Source organism: Bufo bufo, chromosome 3, assembly GCF_905171765.1.
Source record: "Bufo bufo chromosome 3, aBufBuf1.1, whole genome shotgun sequence".
Classification (NCBI taxonomy): domain Eukaryota; kingdom Metazoa; phylum Chordata; class Amphibia; order Anura; family Bufonidae; genus Bufo; species Bufo bufo.
In genome coordinates this window covers 555,371,211-555,398,400 of record NC_053391.1, presented here as the reverse complement: position 1 = coordinate 555,398,400, position 27,190 = coordinate 555,371,211, and the positions used below count along the sequence as shown (strand labels likewise).

Here is a 27,190-nt window from a genome sequence, read left to right as displayed (position 1 = left end):
ATCACACTGCGTCACCGTTGCCAAGGTAACATATAAAGCTTAACGGACATAACGAAACCGGAGTACCGGGAGCAAGGATCCCTCTATCCCATAGTACATGATATATACAGTATATCCCCACCTCCAACACGCTGGGGCAGAGCATATATATGACATTGATAACATGCATATAATTCGAGAATTGGGCATACGGTATATCTAGAACTAGCTGATCACACATATCATTATAAAGGATATAACAAACATATTAAAAATATTTTAAAAATCAATAAGATTATACAGAATACAGAGGATGACATCAATAAGGTGCTTGTATATCTCCTAACTGGGGAATCATCTTATTCGATCCCTACCACACTAAAATCCAAATTTAGACCATGTGGTTGTAGGGAACGCAAGGTGTATATCAACTTGAGCTCTTTCTTCCTTAAGATTTTTTCTCTATCTCCACCCCTTCTAAGGGAACCCACTGCATCGATGACTCTAAACCGCAGCTGATTAATAGAATATCCACGCTCAATGAAATGTCTGGCGACTGGTTTATCCAGCGCACCTTTCCTTATTGTGTTCTTATGTTTGTTGATCCTTTCTCTCACCCACATAGATGAGACTACAAGGGCACTGTATCATATAGATAACATCTTTTGATCGACAAGTAAAAGAAACATTGATTTTAAACGTCTTCCCATTATAGGGGTGAGTAAATGTATCACCCTTCATTAAATTACTACAATTGCAGCATGACAAGCAAGGGAAATTACCATTCTTTTTAGGGTACCCACATCACATTTCACCAGCTTATCCCGTAGGTTAGCATTCCTTCTGTACGCCATAATTGAAGGGACAGAAAATTCCTTAATCTCGGGTAACCCCCGTTGTAAAATATGCCAATCCTTTCTAAGGATATTGGCAATCACACCACTGTCCTGTCCAAAGATGGAAACAAAAGGAATCCTTTCCATAGTCCTGCCACCAGGCATCTCAATGAGCGTGGACTCCCTATCCATTCCCATGATCTTTTTCTTTGTTTTTAATAGCAATTGTCTAGGGTAACCTCGGTCAACAAACTTATTGCACATCTCATCAACTCTCCTAGAAAAGTTCACTTCTTGTGAGAAAATTCTTCTAACTCTCAATAGCTGACTCCACGTCAGGGAGTCAACCATGCGTCGCGGATGATAACTGTCATAAGCCAACAAGTTGTTTCTATCTGTCGGCTTCTGATAGATATCAGTATGTATGACTCCATCAGTGATATGTACCATAACATCAAGGAATTGTAATTCATTTTCTAATGCCGTAACCGTAAATTGTAATCCCGGCACACCATTATTAAGGTGAGTGTGAAACTGCTGCAATTCCTCCCTAGTCCCACCCCATATCATGAAAATGTCGCCGATGTAGCGCAGCCAGCACAGGACACTCCCAAAGAATTCAGATTGATATACCAGCCTGTTCTCCACCTCCGCCATGAACATGTTGGCGTAAGTCGGGGCCACATTGGACCCCATGGCCACGCCACGCTTCTGTTGGTAAAAGGTGTCCTCAAAGAGAAAATAATTCCTCCTCAGGACAACCTCCAAGAGGCGGAGGACAAGCCGGCAAGCATCCAGGGAGAGTCCGGTGCTGGCCAAGGCCACATCCACGACACTTTATCCATAAGTATGGTCAATTGATGTGTACAATGAGACATCGAAGCTGACAAGCAAGAATTGTGAAGGCAATTGGACTTTTATCTTTGGGGTCATCTAAAGGCAATTGTCTATGCTGTGAAGATATGAGATGTGCAGCATCTGAAACTACGGATACTGGAAGCCTGTGCTAGCATTTCTCCTGCGGTGTTGCTATCAGTGTGTGAGGAGTGGGAGAAGAGGGTTGCATTGAAAATCCAACACAATGGGCAGCACATTGAACACATTTTATAAGTGGTCAGAAACTTGTAAATAACTCATGAAAGAATAAAGTTATGTTAAAACCAAGCACACCATTGTTTTTCTTGTGAAATTCCCAATAAGTTTGATGTGTCACATGACCCTCTTCCTATTGAAAAAACAAAAGTTGGATTCAAAATGGCCGACTTCAAAATGGCCGCCATGGTCACCACCCATCTTGAAAAGTTTCCCCCCTCATATATACTAATGTGCCACAAACAGGAAGTTAATATCACCAACCATTCCCATTTTATTAAGGTGTATCCATATAAATGGCCCACCCTGTATATATCATGTACTATGGGATAGAGGGATCCTTGCTCCCGGTACTCCAGTTTCGCTATGTCCGTTAAGCTTTATATGTTATCTTGGCAACGGTGACGCAGTGTGATGTCACATCTGCGTGCGACTGCTTGTTCGGGTGTCGGCGTTGGAGCTTGCATAGTCACACATTGTGACGTGCTCACTCGGGACCTCCACAAGACTTGCAGCGCGGTTGCCGTGGGGACATGTAAACAGTGAGTAGCGCGAGTCTGCGCACTACAGAGGAGGGGACGCGATTATCGGGCGGGAGTGAGTGTTTCTATGATGTATTCTACCCAGGTGAGACAAGTGATTTATGCAAAAGAGGGATTACTATTGTGACCAATCATGATCGATCTTGTGTGGCAGGTGAACGCACACTATTGGCTGATGTCATTTGAGGAGGGTGGTGGTTATGCTATTTAATGTTGGTATATGTCACATTTTGATTATGCTTGATAAAGGCTGGTTACAGCCGAAACGTTGCACTTTATTTGTATACATGCAGTGAAGCTTTTGCAATAAAAAAGAAAAAAAACAGAGATGCTGCTGTGACTCTTCTACTTCAACCTTCTGGCACGACCGCTGTGGATCCGCGTTTTTTTTGCGGCTGATGCATTCTGGTGACCCGATGAGACCGTGTGTGCTGGTTTCATTCCTTTGTTTACTATCCTAAGGATAGGTCATCAGTATAAGGGTCCATTCACACATCCATGTGTGTTTTGCGGATCCACAGATCCGCAAAACACTGACAGTGGCAATGTGCGGTCTGCATTTTGCGGACCGCACATTGCCGGCACTAAGAGAATATGCCTATTCTTGTCCACTATTGCGGACAAGAATAGGACATGTTCTATTTTTTTCAGGATCGGAATTGCGGACCCGCAATTCCGGATTGTGGCCCCATAGAAAGGTATGGGTCCGCAATTCCATTCCGCAAAATGCGGAATGGAATTGCGGATGTGTGAATGGAGCCTAAGGGTACTTTCACACTAGCGTTATTCTTTTCCGGCATGGAGTTCCGTCCTAGAGGCTCAATACCAGAAAATAACTGATCAGTTTTATCCCCATACATTCTGAATGGAGAGCATTCCGTTCAGGATGCATCAGGATTTCTTCAGTTCTTTTTGACTTTTCAGGACGGAGATAATACCGCAGCATGCTACGGTTTTATCTCCGTCCAAAATTCCGGAACACTTGCCGGAATGCTGGATCCGGCATTTTTTCCCATTGACATGCATTAATGCCGGATCCGGCCCCGTGTGTTCTGGCAAAACGGATCCGGCATTGCGGTCTGCGCATGCTCAGACCGCAACAATTTTTAAAAAATAAATGCCGGATCCGTTTTTCCGGATGGCACTGGAGAGACGGATCCGGCATTTCAATGCATTTGTCAGACAGATGAGGACCCTGATCCGTCTGACAAATGCCATCAGTTTGCATACGTTTTGACGGATTCGCCAGGCAGTGTGAAAGTACCCTAAAGCACTCAAAAAAATCCCTTCAAATTTGTTTTGAACTACCACTTTCTTTCAAGAGACCCATATGCGTTTATATGATATACGGTATATTTTATACGTAACTCACCTACTGTCTTCCTCTTGCTTTATCAACACTGCAAAATAAAACACAGACGTTGGATGAGCATATTTCACATAATCAGACCACGAGTCACACAATTTCAGGACCAATCTCTTGCTATATGAAAACAGGTGTCCATTAAACAAGTTCTGCTTATTTAATTAAATACTGGCATCAGCATAAAATCGTCAGTTCAGATGGTACTAGCTTCATATCTTGATCATAACATAGTATTTACTTTGCCAGGGGTGTATACTGAATGTAAGGTAGGTGATTTGTCGGCTCAGCTCTGTTCTGGTACACCATGCTGGTGTGAATAACGTAATACGAGCAGGCAGCGGAAACAACTTGTGCCTGTGTTAAATTATTGAAATGCCGCACTGATGTTCTAGGTCATGGTAGAAACACTACCCTCCCCAATGAAACTGACAAGGTATAATTCACAGACACCCTACTAATCTCCAAATATGATACTACATGGAATGAGGACATGCTTGCTGACCACCCTCCTAACAGTTAGCCAAATACAGTAAGTTAACTATGTACTCAGAAGGCTATAAAGTAACTATAAATGCCCTGGAAACTATTTTATAACTGTACAAAACAGGCAAAGAACTGGAGGTCTGAAATATTGCTTTTCAGAACCAAGGATCTCATGGGAGTCGAGTACATCAGAACCCTGTCTGCTGTCCGCTAAACATTAGTACATATTCCCTACCCTCCAATTCCTCCAGGTCTTTTGGCTTGGTCCAGCGCGACTCCTTCGTCTGAGAGTTGTAGTAATATGGTTTTCCTGTGTCGGATTTATATTCCTTCCAGCAACATTGTGAGAGAAGAAGCTGTAAAGGAAAATGCAAATTCCTCATCTGATTATTTCATACAATTCTCACCGATCTGATGCCCTTTGAGGTTTATTATACAGTCTGTCCTTATCTACTGGTATTCGTGAACTATAAAATAAACACAACCAGGAATTATTATGGACTTTTACACAGAGAAATTACTTTTAAAGCACAAATAGTAGTAGACGTTAAATGTACTCAAATGTATCTATAGATAAATATCACAGGATGTTATATGTGGTTTTCCATAGGTCTTAATTTTTTTTATTCTATTTCTATTAATGTGTATTTTTTGCAGTAACAGACAAGTCTATACCACACAAGATTACAGTGAAACCACGATTAGAGTTGCAATACACAGTAGAGAAAGGGTGGACATATACATAAGATTCTTGTTTGCAGATCATGTCAGATTTGACAGTATTTGCAGACGATCTAATGTCTCTGTTGGTTCATATTTGTTATGGCTCAGATTTACTAATATGTCTGCTCCTAGAATCTGTCTAAAAAGTGGTGCAAATCGGCGTAACTGGGGTTTTGGCCAATATTTTTTTAGAATTGTCTCTCATACTGCCGAGCAGCACTTGTGGATAACAAGGCTGTGGAATCGGTAAGCTAAAGTTCTGACTCCCACTCCTGCATTTTATGACACTCTGACGGCCAATAATTTAGTGGTGGCTGGAGGACCCCGGGAAACCCCCGTGGTCCGGCCACCGCCAAGTACTCTCCCCACACAAGTGTATGAGAGAGCATCGCACTTGCGCTCCCATTCGGCTATTTTCGGCAGCCCCATAAAAATGAATGAGAGCGGTGGCCGCGCAAGCGTAGTGCGCCCTCCATAACTATCAGGGCTCCGTTCTCAGTATAGAGGGACCCAGAGGGACACGCATCTGACAAATGGGGCATATCCTAGCGATATGCCCCCATTGTCTGAGCTGGGAAAATCCCTTTAATAATGTGGAACTTCCTTCTTAAGTAGTTTTCCTTTAATTGGGCTTACCTGGCAAACGAATTATAAAAGGTGTTTGAGATTGATTTCAGTGATCCAAACAGCATTAAGACACAATACAAAATAAACATGACATCTCTATGACAGGCTTCCGTTTTGCATTCCGTCTTACGAATTCCGTTATATTCTGTTATAAATGGAACTTATAACGGAATACCCTAACCCAAGTGCGAACCCATGATCATGCCATGAGAGTGAAGCTTCCCTGTACTGTGTCACGGAAGGTGTACAGCAAACTAGAAGACACAAAAGGAAGATCCGGCTGACTGGATCCAAAACTAAGGAACAAAAGGGATAGCCCTGCAACAGACCTGGCTCTCTCCCTAAACTGCTCAGCCTATGCAAAATTCTCAATGGTAGAAGATTGCATATCCTCGTACCTCGACTGAATAACCCCTGAACACCCTATAATAGTGAGGGGACACGACCACCGGCTCCCTACACTTGATATGGAGGGAGTCAGGGTCTCCTGGGATCCAGCAAACAGGAAAATACAAATGAATAAACAAAACTTATCTGTAGAAGACTCAGTAGTAGCATCCAGCATGCATATACTCCAGGAAGTTGTATAAACCGCAAAGTGATGCAGTATGGGAAGGGATTTAAAGGGATGCAATCAGTGCAACTACATGACAGCTGAGAGAGGCTAACGAGATGAGAAAATGAAAGCAAAACAAAAGGAACCTCAAGGAGGAGGTTCTGAAGGACGTCTGTCAGAGCTTCTCAGATGTCTGGTGGTGACAGTACCCCTCCTTCTACGAGTGGACTCCGGACACTCAGAGCCCACCTTCTCAGGATGGGACCTATGGAAAGCCCTGATGAGACGAGTGGCCTTAATGTCCGTCACTGGGACCCACATCCTCTCCTCAGGACCATAACCCTCCCAATGAACGAGGTACTGGAAAGAACCGCGGACAACACGAGAATCCACAATCCTAGAGACCTGAAATTCAAGATTACCATCAACCATAATCGGAGGAGGAGGAGGCAAAGACGAGGGTACAATGGGTTGGACATAAGGTTTTAATAAGGACTTATGAAAAACATTATGGATCTTCCAAGTCTGAGGAAGATCAAGACGGTAGGCAACAGGATTGATGACGGACAAGATTTTGTAAGGCCCAATAAACTTAGGACCCAACTTCCAGGAGGGAACCTTCAATTTGATATTCTTAGTAGACAACCATACCAGATCACCAACATTCAGGTCCGGACCAGGCACACGTCTCTTATCCGCCACACGCTTATATCTCTCACTCATGCTCTTTAGATTATCCTGAATCTTATGCCAAATCGATGACAAAGATGAGGAGAATCTGTCCTCATCAGGTAAACCAGAAGACCCCTCTCCAGAGAATGTCCCAAACTGCGGATGAAACCCATATGCACCAAAAAATGGTGACTTATCAGAGGACTCCTGACGACGGTTATTTAAAGCAAACTCAGCAAGGGACAAAAAAGAACACCAATCCTCCTGATTCTCCGCCACAAAACAGCGCAGATATGTCTCCAGATTCTGATTGACGCGCTCTGTCTGACCATTCGACTGCGGGTGGAAAGCAGAAGAGAATGACAACCGAACCCCCAAGCGAGAACAGAAAGCCTTCCAGAATCTGGAAACAAACTGTGTGCCCCTATCAGAGACTATGTCTGAAGGAATACCATGCAATTTGACAATGTGATCAATAAATGCCTGCACCAGCGTCTTAGCATTGGGCAAGCCAGGAAAAGGAATGAAATGCACCATTTTGCTAAAACGGTCCACCACCACCAGAATCACAGTCTTCCCCGAGGAACGAGTCAGGTCCGTAATGAAGTCCATGGACAGATGTGTCCAATGACGGGAAGGAATGGGTAACGGAAGGAGAGGACCTGATGGCCGTGAATGAGGGACTTTGGCACGAGCGCAGGTCTCGCAGGCTGCCACAAAACCCTCAACCGACTTACGAAGCGCCGGCCACCAGAATCTCCGAGCGATGAGATCCACTGTGGCTCTTGCCCCCGGGTGCCCAGCAAGGACAGTATCGTGGTGCTCCTTAAAAATCCTGTGTCTTAAAGCGAGAGGCACAAACAACCTCCCAGGAGGACAAAGATCAGGAGCCTCTGACTGGGCTACCTGAACCTCTGCCTCCAATTCAGGATAAAGAGCAGAAACCACCACACCTTCAGCCAAAATGGGACCCGGGTCTTCAAAATTCCCACCTCCCGGAAAACAACGTGACAGGGCATCCGCCTTCACATTCTTAACCCCAGGGCGGAAGGTGACAACAAAATTAAACATTGAAAAGAACAAAGACCATCTGGCCTGTCTCGGGTTCAGACGCTTGGCTGACTCCAAGTAGGCCAGATTCTTATGGTCAGTAAACACGGTAATAGGGTGTCTGGCTCCCTCTAGCCAATGGCGCCATTCCTCAAAAGCTAACTTGATGGCCAACAACTCCCTATCTCCCACATCGTAATTTCTCTCTGCGGAGGAGAGTTTCTTCGAGAAAAAGGCACACGGTCGCCATTTGGCAGGAGAGGGACCCTGAGACAAGACCGCACCCACACCCACCTCAGAAGCATCAACCTCAACTATGAAGGGTAGAGAAATATCAGGTTGTACCAAGATGGGAGCGGAAGCAAAACTCTCCTTGATATTAGAAAAGGCCTTACGCGCCTCTACCGACCAGGAGGAAAAATCTACCCCCTTTCTAGTCATATCAGTGAGTGGTTTAACAACAGAGGAATAATTCAAAATAAACTTCCTGTAATAATTGGCAAAACCCAGAAAACGCATCAGCGCCTTCTGATTCTCAGGAAGCTCCCACTCAAGCACAGCGCGGACCTTCTCGGGGTCCATGCGAAAACCAGAAGCGGAGAGAAGAAACCCCAGAAATTGAATTTCTGGAACCGCAAACACACATTTTTCCAGTTTAGCGTACAATTTATTCTCCCGAAGGATGAGCAAGACCTGACGTAAGTGTTCCTTATGAGTTTTGAAATCAGGAGAAAAAAATCAAAATGTCATCCAGATACACTAATACAAATTTCCCCATTAAATGATAAAAAATGCTGTTCACAAAATGCTGAAAAACAGCTGGAGCATTCATCAAACCAAAAGGCATAACCAAATTCTCAAAATGGCCCTCAGGGGTATTGAAGGCCGTCTTCCATTCGTCTCCTTCTCTGACCCTGACCAGGTTGTATGCCCCTCTTAGATCCAATTTGGAAAAAACTTTAGCCCCCACAATCTGGTTAAACAGGTCCGGGATCAGAGGAAGCGGATAAGGATCACGAATTGTGATACTGTTCAGCTCCCTGAAATCCAGACATGGTCTTAACCACTTCAGCCCCCAGTGCTTAAACACCCTGAAAGACCAGGCCACTTTTTACACTTCTGACCTACACTACTTTCACCGTTTATTGCTCGGTCATGCAACTTACCACCCAAATGAATTTTACCTCCTTTTCTTCTCACTAATAGAGCTTTCATTTGGTGGTATTTCATTGCTGCTGACATTTTTACTTTTTTTGTTATTAATCGAAATTTAACGATTTTTTTGCAAAAAAATGACATTTTTCACTTTCAGTTGTAAAATTTTGCAAAAAAAACGAGATCCATATAGAAATTTTGCTCTAAATTTATTGTTCTACATGTCTTTGATAAAAAAAAAATGTTTGGGTAAAAAAAAAATGGTTTGGGTAAAAGTTATAGCGTTTACAAACTATGGTACAAAAATGTGAATTTCCGCTTTTTGAAGCAGCTCTGACTTTCTGAGCACCTGTCATGTTTCCTGAGGTTCTACAATGGCCAGACAGTACAAACACCCCACAAATGACCCCATTTCGGAAAGTACACACCCTAAGGTATTCGCTGATGGGCATAGTGAGTTCATAGAACTTTTTATTTTTTGTCACAAGTTAGCGGAAAATGATGATTTTTTTTTTTGATTTTTTTTTCTTACAAAGTCTCATATTCCACTAACTTGTGACAAAAAATAAAAACTTCTATGAACTCACTATGCCCATCACGAAATACCTTGGGGTCTCTTCTTTCCAAAATGGGGTCACTTGTGGGGTAGTTATACTGCCCTGGCATTTTAGGGGCCCAAATGTGTGGTAAGGAGTTTGAAATCAAATTCTGTAAAAAATGACCTGTGAAATCCGAAAGGTGCTCTTTGGAATATGGGCCCCTTTGCCCACCTAGGCTGCAAAAAAGTGTCACACATCTGGTATCTCCGTACTCAGGGGAAGGTGGGGAATGTGTTTTGGGGTGTCTTTTTACATATACCCATGCTGGGTGAGATAAATATCTTGGTCAAATGCGAACTTTGTATAAAAAAATGGGAAAAGTTGTCTTTTGCCAAGATATTTCTCTCACCCAGCATGGGTATATGTAAAATGACACCCCAAAACACATTCCCCACCTTCTCCTGAGTACGGCAATACCAGATGTGTGACACTTTTTTGCAGCCTAGGTGGGCAAAGGGGCCCATATTCCAAAGAGCACCTTTCGGATTTCACAGGTCATTTTTTACAGAATTTGATTTCAAACTCCCTACCACACATTTGGGCCCCTAGAATGCCAGGGCAGTATAACTACCCCACAAGTGACCCCATTTTGGAAAGAAGACACCCCAAGGTATTCCGTGAGGGGCATGGCAAGTTCCTAGAATTTTTTATTTTTTGTCACAAGTTAGTGGAAAATGATGATTTTTTTTTTATTTATTTTTTTCATACAGTCTCATATTCCACTAACTTGTGACAAAAAATAAAAACTTCCATGAACTCACTATGCCCATCAGCGAATACCTTGGGGTCTCTTCTTTCCAAAATGGGGTCACTTGTGGGGTAGTTATACTGCCCTGGCATTCTAGGGGCCCAAATGTGTGGTAAGGAGTTTGAAATCAAATTCTGTAAAAAATGACCTGTGAAATCCGAAAGGTGCTCTTTGGAATATGGGCTCCTTTGCCCACCTAGGCTGCAAAAAAGTGTCACACATCTGGTATTGCCGTACTCAGGAGAAGGTGGGGAATGTGTTTTGGGGTGTCATTTTACATATACCCATGCTGGGTGAGATAAATATCTTGGTCAAATGCCAACTTTGTATAAAAAAATGGGAAAAGTTGTCTTTTGCCAAGATATTTCTCTCACCCAGCATGGGTATATGTAAAATGACACCCCAAAACACATTCCCCACCTTCTCCTGAGTACGGCGATACCAGATGTGTGACACTTTTTTGCAGCCTAGGTGGGCAAAGGGGCCCATATTCCAAAGAGCACCTTTCGGATTTCACAGGTCATTTTTTACAGAATTTGATTTCAAACTCCTTACCACACATTTGGGCCCCTAGAATGCCAGGGCAGTATAACTACCCCACAAGTGACCCCATTTTGGAAAGAAGAGACCCCAAGGTATTCGCTGATGGGCATAGTGAGTTCATGGAAGTTTTTATTTTTTGTCACAAGTTAGTGGAATATGAGACTTTGTATGAAAAAAAAAAAAAAAATCATCATTTTCCACTAACTTGTGACAAAAAATAAAAAATTCTAGGAACTCGCCATGCCCCTCACGGAATACCTTGGGGTGTCTTCTTTCCAAAATGGGGTCACTTGTGGGGTAGTTATACTGCCCTGGCATTTTCCAGGGGCCCTAATGTGTGGTAAGTAGGTAAATGACCTGTGAAATCCTAAAGGTGCTCTTTGGAATATGGGCCCCTTTGCCCACCTAGGCTGCAAAAGAGTGTCACACATGTGGTATCGCCGTATTCAGGAGAAGTTGGGGAATGTGTTTTGGGGTGTCATTTTACATATACCCTTGCTGGGTGAGAGAAATATCTTGGCAAAAGACAACTTTTCCCATTTTTTTATACAAAGTTGGCATTTGACCAAGATATTTCTCTCACCCAGCATGGGTATATGTAAAATGACACCCCAAAACACATTCCCCAACTTCTCCTGAGTACGGCGATACCAGATGTGTGACACTTTTTTGCAGCCTAGATGCGCAAAGGTGCCCAAATTCCTTTTAGGAGGGCATTTTTAGACATTTGGATACCAGACTTCTTCTCACGCTTTGGGGCCCCTAGAATGCCAGGGCAGTATAAATACCCCACATGTGACCCCATTTTGGAAAGAAGACACCCCAAGGTATTCAATGAGGGGCATGGCGAGTTCATAGAAATTTTTTTTTTTGGCACAAGTTAGCGGAAATTGATATTTTTAATTTTTTTCTCACAAAGTCTCCCGTTCCGCTAACTTGGGACAAAAATTTCAATCTTTCATGGACTCAATATGGCCCTCACGGAATACCTGGGGGTGTCTTCTTTCCGAAATGGGGTCACATGTGGGGTATTTATACTGCCCTGGCATTCTAGGGGCCCTAAAGCGTGAGAAGAAGTCTGGAATATAAATGTCTAAAAAATTTTACGCATTTGGTTTCCGTGAGGGGTATGGTGAGTTCATGTGAGATTTTATTTTTTGACACAAGTTAGTGGAATATGAGACTTTGTAAGAAAAAAAAAAAAAAATTCCGCTAACTTGGGCCAAAAAAATGTCTGAATGGAGCCTTACAGAGGGTGATCAATGACAGGGGGGGTGATCAATGACAGGGGGAGTGATCAATGACAGGGTGGTGATCAATGACAGGGGTGGTGATCAGGGAGTCTATATGGGGTGATCACCACAGTCATTGATCATGCCCCTGTAAGGCTTCATTCAGACGTCCGGATGTGTTTTGCGGATCGGATCCATCTATCAGTGCATCCGTAAAAATCATGCGGACATCTGAATGGAGCTTTACAGGGGGTTGATCAATGACAGGGGTGTAATCAATGACAGGTGGGTGATCAGGGAGTCTATATGGGGTGATAACCACAGTCATTGATCACGCCCCTGTAAGGCTTCATTCAGACGTCCGGATGCGTTTTGCGGATCGGATCCATCTATCAGTGCATCCGTAAAAATCATGCGGACATCTGAATGGAGCTTTACAGGGGGTTGATCAATGACAGGGGTGTAATCAATGACAGGGGGGTGATCAGGGAGTCTATATGGGGTGATCACCACAGTCATTGATCATGCCCCTGTAAGGCTTCATTCAGACGTCCGGATGCGTTTTGCGGATCGGATCCATCTATCAGTGCATCCGTAAAAATCATGCGGACATCTGAATGGAGCTTTACAGGGGGGTGATCAGGGAGTCTATATGGGGTGATCACCACAGTCATTGATCATGCCCCTGTAAGGCTTCATTCAGACGTCCGGATGCGTTTTGCGGATCCGATCCATCTATCAGTGCATCCGTAAAAATCATGCGGACATCTGAATGGAGCTTTACAGGGGGGTAATCAATGACAGGGGGGTGATCACCACAGTCATTGATCATGCCCCTGTAAGGCTTCATTCAGACGTCCGGATGCGTTTTGCGGATCGGATCCATCTATCAGTGCATCCGTAAAAATCATGCGGACATCTGAATGGAGCTTTACAGGGGGGTGATCAGGGAGTCTATATGGGGTGATCACCACAGTCATTGATCATGCCCCTGTAAGGCTTCATTCAGACGTCCGGATGCGTTTTGCGGATCCGATCCATCTATCAGTGCATCCGTAAAAATCATGCGGACATCTGAATGGAGCTTTACAGGGGGGTAATCAATGACAGGGGGGTGATCACCACAGTCATTGATCATGCCCCTGTAAGGCTTCATTCAGACGTCCGGATGCGTTTTGCGGATCCGATCCATCTATCAGTGCATCCGTAAAAATCATGCGGACATCTGAATGGAGCTTTACAGGGGGGTGATCAGGGAGTCTATATGGGGTGATCACCACAGTCATTGATCATGCCCCTGTAAGGCTTCATTCAGACGTCCGGATGCGTTTTGCGGATCCGATCCATCTATCAGTGCATCCGTAAAAATCATGCGGACATCTGAATGGAGCTTTACAGGGGGGTGATCAGGGAGTCTATATGGGGTGATCACCACAGTCATTGATCATGCCCCTGTAAGGCTTCATTCAGACGTCCGGATGCGTTTTGCGGATCCGATCCATCTATCAGTGCATCCGTAAAAATCATGCGGACATCTGAATGGAGCTTTACAGGGGGGTAATCAATGACAGGGGGGTGATCAGGGAGTCTATATGGGGTGATCACCACAGTCATTGATCATGCCCCTGTAAGGCTTCATTCAGACGTCCGGATGCGTTTTGCGGATCCGATCCATCTATCAGTGCATCCGTAAAAATCATGCGGACATCTGAATGGAGCTTTACAGGGGGGTAATCAATGACAGGGGGGTGATCAGGGAGTCTTTATGGGGTGATCACCACAGTCATTGATCATGCCCCTGTAAGGCTTCATTCAGACGTCCGGATGCGTTTTGCGGATCCGATCCATCTATCAGTGGATCCGTAAAAATCATGCGGACGTCTGAATGGAGCTTTACAGGGGGTTGATCAATGACAGGGGGATAATCAATGACAGGGGGGTGATCAGGGAGTCTATATGGGGTGATCAGGGGCTAATAAGGGGTTAATAAGTGACGGGGGGGGGGTGTAGTGTAGTGTAGTGGGGCTTGGTGCTACTTTACTGAGCTACCTGTGTCCTCTGGTGGTCGATCCAAACAAAGGGGACCACCAGAGGACCAGGTAGCAGGTATATTAGACGCTGTTATCAAAACAGCGTCTAATATACCTGTTAGGGGTTAAAAAAAACACATCTCCAGCCTGCCAGCGAACGATCGCCGCTGGCAGGCTGGAGATCAACTCTCTTACCTTCCGTTCCTGTGAGCGCGCGCGCCTGTGTGCGCGCGTTCACAGGAAATCTCGGCCATCGCGAGATGACGCATATATGCGTGACTCTGCGCAGGGCTGCCACCTCCGGAACGCGATCCTGCGTTAGGCGGTCCGGAGGTGGTTAAAGAACCATCTTTTTTCTTAACAAAGAAAAAACCAGCGGCAACAGGTGACTTCGAGGGTCGTATGTGTCCCTTTCTCAGACTCTCAGAGATATAAGCACGCATAGAGACCCTTTCAGGTTGGGAGAGATTGTATAAACGAGATTTAGGCAGCTTGGCGCCTGGGGTGAGATTAATAGGATAATCGTACTCCCTGTGAGGGTGCAATTCCTGAACAGCACTCTCAGAAAACACATCCGAAAATTCAGAGAGAAAAGATGGCACAGTCTTAGTAGAAACCTCTGAAACAGATGTCGTGAGACAATTCTCTCTGCAAAAGTCACTCCAACCATTTATTTGTCTCGCTTGCCAATCAATGGTGGGGTTATGTTTAGTGAGCCAGGGTAGCCCCAACACTAGAGGAGTAGGCAACCCGTTTAGGACGAAACATGACACATCCTCAACATGAGTATCACTCACAATCAAACGGATATTGTGAACTATGCCCTTTAACGATTTCTGAGAAAGTGGAACGGAATCAATAGCAAAAACAGGTATATGCTTTCCCAACGTGCATACCTGGAAACCATGAGTTATAGCAAATTGATTATCAATAAGATTGACAGCTGCTCCACTATCTACAAAAAATATTCTTGCTCTCTAGCGCCACCCTGGCAGGTAGGACAAAACGGGAACTACAAGCAAACGGAAAACCTTCAATTTCCGCATCAACCTTGCCAATAGTAACAGATGGAATGTTTTTAGAGGATTTTTTTCTTTTTGTTTCTTTATTACTTTAAAAAAACTGCCTGAATCTCCTAGAGGGACAAACATTTGCCAAATGATTTATACCTCCACAACAGAAACAAACCTTCCCATGAGAGCTGAAACCCCTATTGTCAGAGGCAAGCAAACCCAGCTGCATGGGCCCCCTGCTAAGAAGGGATTGAGAGCGACTGAGACCCCTGTGCACTGAATGAGACCGCCGCACTGTCCTTGGACTGAGTATGACAGGAAGGAGTGATCTCTCCTCTCTCTCTAAGACGCCTGTCAATACGAACGGCCCGAGACATGGCAGAGTCCAAGGAGGTAGGTCTCTCATGAAAGGCAAATGCATCTTTTAATCCCTCTGAAAGACCATGGCAAAATTGACTTCGGAGTGCAGCATCATTCCAACCAGTATCAGCTGCCCATCTCCGAAATTCTGAGCAGTATATCTCTGCGGATTGTTTACCCTGGCATAAAAGACGTAGTCTAGACTCAGCCAGAGCAATACGATCCGGATCATCATATATCTGACCCAGGGCTAAAAAAAATTCATCCACTGAAAGGAGGGGCCGTGCCCCCACCGGCAGCGAAAAAGCCCAAGACTGAGCGTTATCCGTGAGCAGCGAGATGATGATCCCCACCCTCCACTCCTCATCACCAGAGGAATGGGGAAGTAAGCGAAAATGGAGTTTGCAAGCCTCTCTAAAACAAACTAAATTCTCACTACCTCCGGAGAACGTATCCGGAAGCGAGATCTTAGGCTCAGAACAAACTCCATGAACGCAAGCAGAAACGGTCACCTCAAACTGAGAGACAGTTTTCCGGAGATCTTCTACCTCCAGTGAAAGACCCTGCATGCGGTCAATCAAGGTTGAAACCGGATTCATGCTTAAGACGGTTTTGGCGGTTTATAATGTCACGGAAGGTGTACAGCAAACTAGAAGACACAAAAGGAAGATCCGGCTGACTGAATCCAAAACTAAGGAACCAAAGGGATAGCCCTGCAACAGACCTGGCTCTCTCCCTAAACTGCTCAGCCTATGCAAAATTCTCAATGGTAGAAGATCGCATATCCTCGTACCTCGACTGAATAACCCCTGAACACCCTATAATAGTGAGGGGACACGACCACCGGCTCCCTACACTTGATACGGAGGGAGTCAGGGTCTCCTGGGATCCAGCAAACAGGAAAAACGAGATTTTTGTATACCTTACCAGTAAAATCTCTTTCTCGCTCTTCCTTGGGGGACACAGGAAACCTTGGGTATAGCTCATCTCCATAGGAGGCGTGACACTAAGTGAAAGACTGTTAAGCCCCTCCTCCAGCAGCTATACCCTCAGCCTGGAGCGAGCGACTACCAGTTATGTGCCCAAGTAGTTAAAACAAAGGCAAGGATCAACCAAATTAACACCAACAAGTCAAAACTCCCGTCAGGGCAACCAAAACAATGGGTGGGTGCTGTGTCCCCCAAGGAAGAGCGAGAAAGAGATTTTACTGGTAAGTTATACAAAAATCTTGTTTTCTCGCCCAACTCCTTGGGGGACACAGGAAACCTTGGGACGTTCAAAAGCAGTCCACAAATAGGGAGGGACCACAACCCAAGAAGAATTAAAGCACCATAGGCATTAAGGCACCACCGCCTGCAAGATCAGGCGGCCCAAAGCAGCATCCGCCGATGCATAAGTGTTCACCTTGTAGAACTTGGTGAAGGTGTGCAAAGAAGACCAGGTGGCCGCCTTACACAATTGTTCAGCCGAAGCTCGATTTCGCTGAGCCCAGGAAGCCCCGACCGCTCTGGTAGAATGAGCGGTAACACCAAAGGGCGGTTCCCTGCCCTTAGCACGGTAAGCCTCAGCAATAGCCATCTTGATGAAGCGGGCAATAACCACTTTAGATGCCGCCAGCCCCCTGCGCGGACCCTCCGGAACCACAAATAGAGAATCCGAGCGCCGAAAGGGTCTAGTTACATCCAAGTAGATCCTCAGAGCCCTAACAACATCCAGACGGTGAAGATCCCGTTCCCGAGGATGAAACGGGGACGGGCACAGAGAAGGAAGGACAATATCTTCATTCAGGTGAAAAGCGGACACCACCTTCGGAAGGAAATCCGGAACCGGGCGGAGAACCACCTTGTCCTGGTGAAAAACCAAGAGGGGTTCTACGCAAGAAAGTGCCGCCAATTCAGACACACGCCGAAGAGACGTGATGGCAACGAGGAAAAAAACTTTGCAAGACAACAAGCGAAGGGAAACCCTGCGCAGAGGCTCGAAAGGAGAAGATTGGAGAGCCGTCAGCACAACATTAAGATCCCAAGATGGAACGGGAGCGCGATACGGGGGAGCATAGTGAGCAACCCCCTGAAGAAAAGTCTTAACTGGACCGAGTGGAGCCAGAGGTCGCTGAAAAAGGATCGAAAGCGCTGAGATCTGACCCTTTAGGGTACTGAGACCCAAACCCAAGTCCAGACCAGACTGCAAGAAGGATAAAATCGTGGGGAGAGAAAACCGAAGGGGATAAACATCTAAGGTCTCGCAGAAATTCAAATAGGCCCGCCAGGTTCGGTAATAAATCCTGGACGATGCCGGTTTACGAGCACGAATCATGGTACGGACCACGTCAGCAGAAAACCCCCGCCGCGTTAGGACCGCGGTTTCAATAGCCACGCCACTAAACGTAGCGACCCTAAATGCTGGTGGAAGATCGGCCCTTGAGAGAGGAGGTCTTCTCTTAGAGGCAGAGGCAAGGGGGCGTCTGCCAGGAGCAACATAAGGTCGGCGTACCAAGGACGACGAGGCCAATCCGGGGCTATTAGGATCGCAGGCGTGCCCTCCGCCGCGATCTTCCGAAGGACTCGTGGAAGAAGAGGCAGGGGCGGAAAAACGTAGAGGAGAGAGAACTCCGTCCAGGGAAGGACGAGCGCGTCCGCGCCGTAAGCGCCCGGATCCTTGGTTCTGGCCATGAAGGTGGGGAGCTTGTGGTTGAATCTGGAGGCCATGAGATCCACGTCCGGACGACCCCAACGGAGGCAAAGAGACTCGAAGACGTCGGGGTGCAGAGACCACTCGCCCGGGTCGATCGTCGTCCGGCTGAGGAAATCCGCCGCCCAATTGTCCACTCCCGGGATGTAAATGGCCGAAATGGCTGGAACATGAACTTCCGCCCAGCGAAGGATTAGAGACACCTCCCTCATTGCCGCCGCGCTGCGAGTGCCCCCTTGATGATTTATGTATGCCACAGCCGTGGCATTGTCCGATTGGACACGAACAGGGTGACCCTGAAGCAGCGAAGTCCAATGCCGGAGTGAGAGGAGAACCGCCCTCAGCTCCAGAACGTTGATTGGCAGTTTGGACTCCGATGGAGACCAAGTGCCTTGTACGGACCGAGGAGGAAACACCCCCCCCCCCAACCCCGCAGACTGGCATCGGTGGTAATCACCAACCAAGTTATCGGTAGGAAGGACTTCCCTTGGAGAGGGGTCCGTAACCACCAGAGTAGAGAGGAGCGAACCTGGGGGGGAAGGGGAAAGTGCTGATCCAGACTTTCCTGGGACTTGTCCCATGCGGACAGAATGGCAGTCTGAAAGGTGCGGGAGTGATACTGCGCGTAGGGGATTGCTTCGAAACAGGACACCATCTGTCCCAAGACCCGCATGCTGAACCGGAAGGAAGGACGGCGGTGGTTCAGAAGGCTCCGAACCGACCGATGAAGGAGCTGGCGCTTCTCTGACGGAAGCCGAACCTCCGCTGCATCTGTATCCAGCAGCATCCCCAGAAAGATCAGTTGCCTGGATGGAACAAGAGCGGATTTGGGAAGATTGATAATCCAACCGAACCGGCGTAAGGTTTGTAGCGAGAGGTCCACACTGGCAGATGTCAGTGACAGAGAGGGTGCCTTGATAAGGAGATCGTCCAAATATGGAAGAAGAAAAACTCCCCTGGAACGAAGTAAGGCGAGGACAGGGGCTAGGACCTTTGTGAAAACGCGAGGGGCCGTCGCCAGCCCGAAGGGGAGGGCAACGAACTGGTAGTGGTCGGACCCCACTGCAAAGCGCAGAAAGCACTGATGACACCGAGCGATTGGAATATGAAGGTAGGCGTCCTGGATGTCGATAGAGGCCAGGAACTCCCCTTTTTCCAGAGAGGCCACCACCGACCTGAGAGACTCCATCCGGAATCGCTGAAGACGAAGGAAACGGTTTAACCGTTTTAGATCCAGAATGGGACGAACCGAGCCTTCTTTTTTGGGGACCACAAAAAGGTTCGAATAGAACCCCTTGAATCTTTCTTCCATGGGAACCGGAGCGATGACCCCTTTGTCCAGAAGGGTGCGAGTGGCAGTAAAGAAATCGGCCGCCCCTTGGGGATCCCGGGGAACCCGGGAGCGAAAGAACCGAACTGGGGGGAGGGACGTAAACTCGAGTTTGTACCCGGAAGACACAACTTCGAGAGCCCAGGCGTCGGAGACGTGCGCCTGCCAGAAGTCCCTGAACAGGAAGAGACGTCCCCCCACCCGGGCGGGTGGGGGCGCACCTTCAGGTAGTGTTCTGCTTGGTCGCGGGAGGGCGAGCAGGCTGTGACTTGCGCCAGGAGGGCTGGGTCCGAAAAAAAGGTTTCTTACGTCTGTCTTGGACAGAGCTAGGGGATGGACCTGAAGAGGTGCGAGGTGCGGGAGCCCTGCGGGAAGACCTGAAGCGAGAAAAAATGGGACGGCCTCGAGTGGTGGTCCTAGTCCTAGATTGAGGAAGATGCGTACTCTTCCCCCCCGTGTCTTCGGATATGATTTCATCCAAGCGGGTCCCGAACAATCGAGAACCAGTAAAGGGAAGGCCAGTAAGAGACCGCTTTGACGTGGAGTCCGCCGTCCAAACCTTTAACCAAAGCTCCCTCCTGGCCGAAACGGCCAGGGCAGACGAACGGGCTATGAGAGCCCCCGCATCAAGGGATGCTTCACAGACGAATTTGCCGGCTTGAACGATAAGTTGGGCTAGAGCACGGAGGTCCTGAATAGGGACGTCGGATTCAAGCTCCTGATCCAGCTGAGAAGCCCACTCTGAAACCGCTTTTCCAGCCCAAGCGGAAGCAAAGACCGGCCGGAGGGCGGAACCGGAGGCTGCAAAGATACCTTTGGTAATGGCCTCTATACGGCGATCCTCAGTGGATTGTAAGGAAGAGCCATCAGCAACGGGAATAGCCGTGCTTTTTGCCAAATGGGCCACCGGGGGGTCGACTTTGGGTGGTGACGCCCAGTTTGTAATGCAATCCACCGGGAATGGATAACAGATATCCAACTTCTTAGGCGGGGTAAAACGGGCATCAGGGCGGGCCCAGGCCTTGGAAACCACCGACGAGAAGTCAGTGTGGAGGGGAAAAACTGCAGACGTCTGTTTTTGGCGAAAAAAGGAAACACTGTTTTTTTCAGAATTAGGAGGATCATCGTGAATCTTAAAGGTATCACGAATATTGTTAATAAGATGGCCCACAGCAGAAGCCAGTTTTGAAGGCAAGGCCGAGTCCATATCACAATCTGAATCAACTAGTTCCCCTTCAGAGGGCATATCCTGTATCGAGGAAGGGCCCGACTGAGAGCGCACCCTTGGGGGTGATACTGAAGCATCCGAGGATGATAGGCGCTCCGCCCTAGACCGCTTCTAGGGTTGATGGGCTCTGGAGGTGTCGCCTGGAGAGAGGGACTCAGACGGGTCAGCTAAGATAGCGGACCCGGAGGGCCCAGCAGGGGAAATATCCGGCTGCGATAAGGGCAATACCTCTGCAAGGCGGCCCACAACGTTAGAGAGGCTGACCACAGCCTGGGAAAGGGATCTAGCCCAGTCAGGGGGATCCAATAGGCCAGGGGGTGACACAACAGATGGCGGACCCTGTAATGGGGCTTTGCAAGCCGAGCAATGCGGGTCAGGCTGCCCTTGAGGGAGGGGCGTCTTACATGCGGTGCAGGTGTGATACCAAGGACCGGCCGGCGCTGAGGGGTCAGACATGTTGGCTGAAGTAATATAAAAGCGTCCAGGCCAGAGGGCTGCAGAACTAGAAAGGGTCAACAGTCCTACCAGGTCACAGTGGGAGTGGACGACAACAGCAGCGACAACAGCAGCGACAACAGCAGCGGCAACAGCAGCGGCAAATCCTGAGGTAAAACCTGAGGTAAAAACCTGAGGTAAAAACGATCCGTCCTGAGAGCAGGCACGAAGAGGAGGCGGGGCCAGCGAGGAGCAGGAAGAAAGACGTCCGCCCCCCCGACTGAATGTCTAACATGTACAGGAGAAGCGGAACGAAGCTCCGCCCCCCGCTGGAACTTTCGCGCGCGCGCACGATTCAAACAAATATGCCGCCGAGAAAATATTGCCCCCCGACCACCTCCTTATACACCGGCGGCGAATGACACACCGGTAGCCGGCAAGAGAAGTCAGCCGGCAGCTGAACACAGCGGCAGCACTGGCCGAGATAACAAAAGGCGGCCCCACAAGGCCGCAGCACCTGAGGTAAACTTGTGCAGTAAACCCTCCCCCACGAGCACCGCTCCGTCCTGCTCCACACACAAGGGGGGGGAAGCCGACAGTAAGCCTTGTAATGTGACAAGGCTAGGCAGAGGGAACACAGAAGTTAAAACCCTAACAGGGGGGGGTTGGAACGGCTCCATAGCCACCTCACCAGTCGACGTTTTCACCCTCAGTCCATCCAGCAGGGACGCCCCTTCAGCCACTGGCACCGAAGTGGCAGGAAGCTGGAGAGGGGCTTGCAGGCGGGCGACCCTTGTGCTGGCGGGATGCAGGGGAGCTGGGCTGCCCTGGTCCTCCTTTTCTTCTGTGGGGGAGGCAGCAGTGCGGATAGCCGGCACTGGCGCTGCTCAACCCCGGGAAAACAGAGAGGTCTTTGCGACTCTGTTGTCCCTGTTGAAAAAAGGAAAAAAGTTGAAAATAATAAAAAGAGAAAAAATAAAATCTTTAGCAAAGACAGCTCTGCAGTGCAGAGAGTGTCTTGCCTCCTTGACACTAAGCAAAAAACTGGTAGTCGCTCGCTCCAGGCTGAGGGTATAGCTGCTGGAGGAGGGGCTTAACAGTCTTTCACTTAGTGTCACGCCTCCTATGGAGATGAGCTATACCCAAGGTTTCCTGTGTCCCCCAAGGAATTGGGCGAGAAATACAAATTAATAAACAAAACTTATCTGTATAAGACTCAGTAGTAGCCTCCAGCATGCATATACTCCAGGAAGTTGTATAAACCGCAAAGTGATGCAGTATGGGAAGGGATTTAAAGGGATGCAATCGGTGCAACTACATGACAGCTGAGAGAGGCTAACGAGATGAGAAAATGAAAGCAAAACAAAAGGAACCTCAAGGAGGAGGTTCTGAAGGACGTCTGTCAGAGCTTCTCAGATGTCTGGTGGTGACATACTGTCAATCACACCTGATGGTACCACCCCTGGCAGACACAAGAAGAGGGGAACTGTGGTGGTGGACGGCTAGTGAAGAACACGGATGGGATAAACAATTTAAAGGGGTTCTGCAGTTTGTTTAAACTGATGATTGGTGGTGGACGGCTAGTGAAGAACACGGATGGGAAAAACAATTTAAACGGGTTCTGCTGTTTGTTTAAACTGATGATCTATCCTCTGGATAGATCATCAGCATCTGATCGGCGGGGGTCCGACACCCGGGACCCCCGGCGATCAGATGTTTGAGAAGGCAGTGGCGCTGGCAGTAGTGCCGCAGCATTCTCACTGTTTACTGCAGGCCCAGTGACGTCACGACTAGTAACAACTGGCCTGGGTGGGGCTAAGCTCCATTCAAGTGAACAGAGCTTAGCCCCACCCAGGCCAGTGATACTAGTCGTGACATTACTGGGCCTGCAGTAAACAGTGAGAAGGCCGTGGCGCTCCTGGAGCGCCGCTGCCTTCTTAAACAGCCGATGCTCAAACAGCTGACCCCCGCCGATCACATGCTGATGATCTATCCAGAGGATAGATCAGTTTAAACAAACTGCAGAACCCTTTTAACTTTTTGACTACTCAAGAACACAAAGAGGCTGACATTTACTCCTTAAAGGGAACCTGTCACCAGGATTTTGTGTATAGAGCTGAGGACATGGGTTGCTAAATGGCCGCTAGCACATCCGCAATACCCAGTCCCCATAGCTCTGTGTGCTTTTATTGTGTAAAAAAAAAACGATTTGATACATATGCAAATTAACATAAGAGTCATATCTTACTTGTGTGACCAGAGAAGAGTCATATTTTCAAGCTCTGACTCATCTCAGGTTAATTTGCATATGTATCAAATCGGTTTTTATACACAATAAAAGCACACAGAGCTATGTGGACTGGGTATTGCGGATGTGCTAGCGGCCATATAGCAACCCATGTCCTCAGCTCTGTACACAAAATCCCGGTGACAGGTTCCCTTTAAATGGTCACTAAGTGTTCAAACAACTTCTTCTCAAAGGCCACTTTAGGTGATCCTCCTGAACAACTGCTTAAATCGTTTTGATTAAAAATTTTCATGTTATTCCCCTTTAACCACCTCCGGACCGCCGAACGCAGCAACGCGTCCTGGAGGTGGTTGATTGTTTCCTCCTGGACGCGCCGGCGCGTTCTCTCGCGAGACGCGAGTTTTCGGTCACAGCCGGCCCGCGCATGCGCATCGCGGGCCGGCAAAAGTTAAAGGACTATTGCATCAGCAACCTGCCAGCCAATGATCGTTGCTGGCAGGTTGCTGATTTTTAAAAAACCGAATCAGAAGCCATCTAACACCTTATATTAGTAAATATAAGGTGTTAAATGGCTTCTCTGCTCCTCTGCTGGTCCTTTTCGTCGGTTGGATACAGCAGAGGAGCAGACTGAACTGTGAGTACCCACCATACACTGCCCTTAGCCCCAGATCACCTTCCATCACCCCCATCATCCAAATTAACCCCTTGATCGCCCCCTGTCAATCACTTAGTGAAAGACAAAAAGTGATCAGTGTAAACTGTCACTTTTTTTTTTCACTAGCATTGGCTGTTAGGTTTTAGGATAGTTTAGGCCCCTTGGTTAGGTAGTTAGCGTCAGTTAGCGCCCACCGCACCGCAGTCACTTTTATTCGCTGATTAGCGTATCGCTAATCAGCAAAAAAAAAATGTCGTGTCTGTAGCAGGAGTGGAATAAGGCGTGACACCCGATATTTCTGTCCTGAATGTCCTGACCACCCTGCCCTATGCTTAGGAGAGTGTTCCGGAAGTACCACACACAGGTACACTTAGCATAGGGATTGCATCTCACAGGACAGGCACACAGGGCTATTAGGGCCCTTTCTCTCACAGCTGCTGCAAACCTCTCCTTTCACCTGGGATAAAGTGCATAACGTACTTCACCACATCTTTGGGCGATTTGCGCATTGCACATTGTCCCATGGGGAAGGAGAGGTTTGTTCTATAAAGGTAAAAAAAAAAAATCATTGGTAAGTATAAAAGTTAACGTTCAGTTCAATAAAGTTTATATGTTATGTTCAAAAGTTATTATAAAGTTAATAAATTTATTGCGTTGCGGCCTGGTTTTTTCTTTTTTGTTTTGTTTTTTTTACCTTCCAGGTGGACCAACCGATCGACTAGCTGCAGCACTGATGTGCATTTAGACAGAAGCATTGCGCTGCTGTCAGATTACACACAAGTCGGTGTATGCGGCGCTGCAAGACGAGATTTCTCCTCTGCAGTAAAAGATACGTTTGCCGAGGCATATGAGCTGAGGAGGTGGCGGTGTTCATATACTTTGGCAAACACTTTGTATATAAAAAAATAAATAAAAATCCCGGCAATGATTTATTCATCCACATTGATCGATGCGAATGAAGAAATCTGTGGCGTTCATTTTTTCTTTCAGCCCAGAGGCTAAACGGAAAAAAAAAATCTCATATGCTCAATATAAGGAGAATAGCAGAAACTCCTAATGCTGGCCATACATGTAATGATTGCGGAGACCCTCAAATGCCAGGGCAGTACAAACACCCCACAAATGACCCCATTTTAGAAAGAAGACACCCCAAGGTATTCGCTGAGGGGCATATTGAGTCCATGAAAGATTGAAATTTTTGTCCCAAGTTAGCAAAAAGGGAGACTTTGTGCGAAAAAAAAAAAAATATCAATTTCCGCTAACTTGTGCCAAAAAAAAAAAAATTCTAGGAACTCGCCATGCCCCTCATTGAATACCTTGGGGTGTCTTCTTTCCAAAATGGGGTCACATGTGGGGTATTTATACTGCCCTGGCATTTTAGGGGCCCCAAAGCGTGAGAAGAAGTCTGGTATCCAAATGTCTAAAAATGCCCTCCTAAGAGGAATATGGGCCCCTTTGCGCATCTAGGCTGCAAAAAAGTGTCACACATGTGGTATCGCCGTACTCAGGAGAAGTTGGGGAATGTGTTTTGGGGTGTCATTTTACATATACCCATGCTGGGTGAGAGAAATATCTTGGTCAAATGCCAACTTTGTATAAAAAAATGGGAAAAGTTGTCTTTTGCCAAGATATTTCTCTCACCAAGCATGGGTATATGTAAAATGACACCCCAAAACACATTGCCCAACTTCTCCTGAGTACGGCGATACCACATGTGTGACACTTTTTTGCAGCCTAGGTGGGCAAAGGGGCCCACATTCCAAAGAGCACCTTTCGGATTTCACCGGCCATTTTTTACAGATTTTGATTTCAAACTCCTTACCACACATTTGGGCCCCTAGAATGCCAGGGCAGTATAACTACCCCACAAGTGACCCCATTTTGGAAAGAAGACACCCCAAGGTATTCCGTGAGGGGCATGGCGAGTTCCTAGAATTTATTATTTTTTGTCACAAGTTAGCGGAAAATGATGATTTTTTTTTTCTTACAAAGTCTCATATTCCACTAACTTGTGACAAAAAATAAAAACTTCCATGAACTCACTATGCCCATCAGCGAATACCTTGGGGTGTCTTCTTTCCAAAATGGGGTTACTTGTGGGGTAGTTATACTGCCCTGGCATTCTAGGGGCCCAAATGTGTGGTAAGGAGTTTGAAATCAAAATCTGTAAAAAATGGCCGGTGAAATCCGAAAGGTGCTCTTTGGAATGTGGGCCCCTTTGCCCACCTAGGCTGCAAAAAAGTGTCACACATGTGGTATCGCCGTACTCAGGAGAAGTTGGGTAATGTGTTTTGGGGTGTCATTTTACATATACCCATGCTGGGTGAGAGAAATATCTTGGCAAAAGACAACTTTTCCCATTTTTTTATACAAAGTTGGCATTTGACCAAGATTTTTCTCTCACCCAGCATGGGTATATGTAAAATGACACCCCAAAACACATTGCCCAACTTCTCCTGAGTACGGAGATACCACATGTGTGACACTTTTTTGCAGCCTAGGTGGGCAAAGGAGCCCACATTCCAAAGAGCACCTTTCGGATTTCACCGGCCATTTTTTACAGATTTTGATTTCAAACTCCTTACCACACATTTGGGCCCCTAGAATGCCAGGGCAGTATAACTACCCCACAAGTGACCCCATTTTGGAAAGAAGACACCCCAAGGTATTCGCTGATGGGCATAGTGAGTTCATGGAAGTTTTTATTTTTTGTCACAAGTTAGTGGAATATGAGACTTTGTAAGAAAAAAAAAAAATAATCATAATTTTCCGCTAACTTGTGACAAAAAATAGTAAATTCTAGGAACTCGCCATGCCCCTCACGGAATACCTTGGGGTGTCTTCTTTCCAAAATGGGGTCATTTGTGGGGTAGTTATACTGCCCTGGCATTCTAGGGGCCCAAATGTGTGGTAAGGAGTTTGAAATCAAAATCTGTAAAAAATGGCCGGTGAAATCCGAAAGATGCTCTTTGGAATGTGGGCCCCTTTGCCCACCTA

General features: G+C 46.9%; 1 protein-coding gene across 12 annotated transcripts in view; it reads right to left on the bottom strand.

Moving 5' to 3' along the window:
- PRPF40B (pre-mRNA processing factor 40 homolog B) overlaps positions 1-27,190 on the bottom strand; it is a 99,948-nt gene that overhangs the window by 47,720 nt on the left and 25,038 nt on the right. For all 12 annotated transcript variants that reach the window (XM_040425477.1, XM_040425478.1, XM_040425485.1 and 9 more), the window contains 2 exons: positions 4,534-4,654; positions 3,822-3,849 (listed from right to left, as the gene is read on the bottom strand). In XM_040425477.1, the coding sequence (XP_040281411.1) occupies positions 3,822-3,849; positions 4,534-4,654 (149 nt within the window). The remainder of the gene's footprint in view (positions 1-3,821; positions 3,850-4,533; positions 4,655-27,190) is intronic.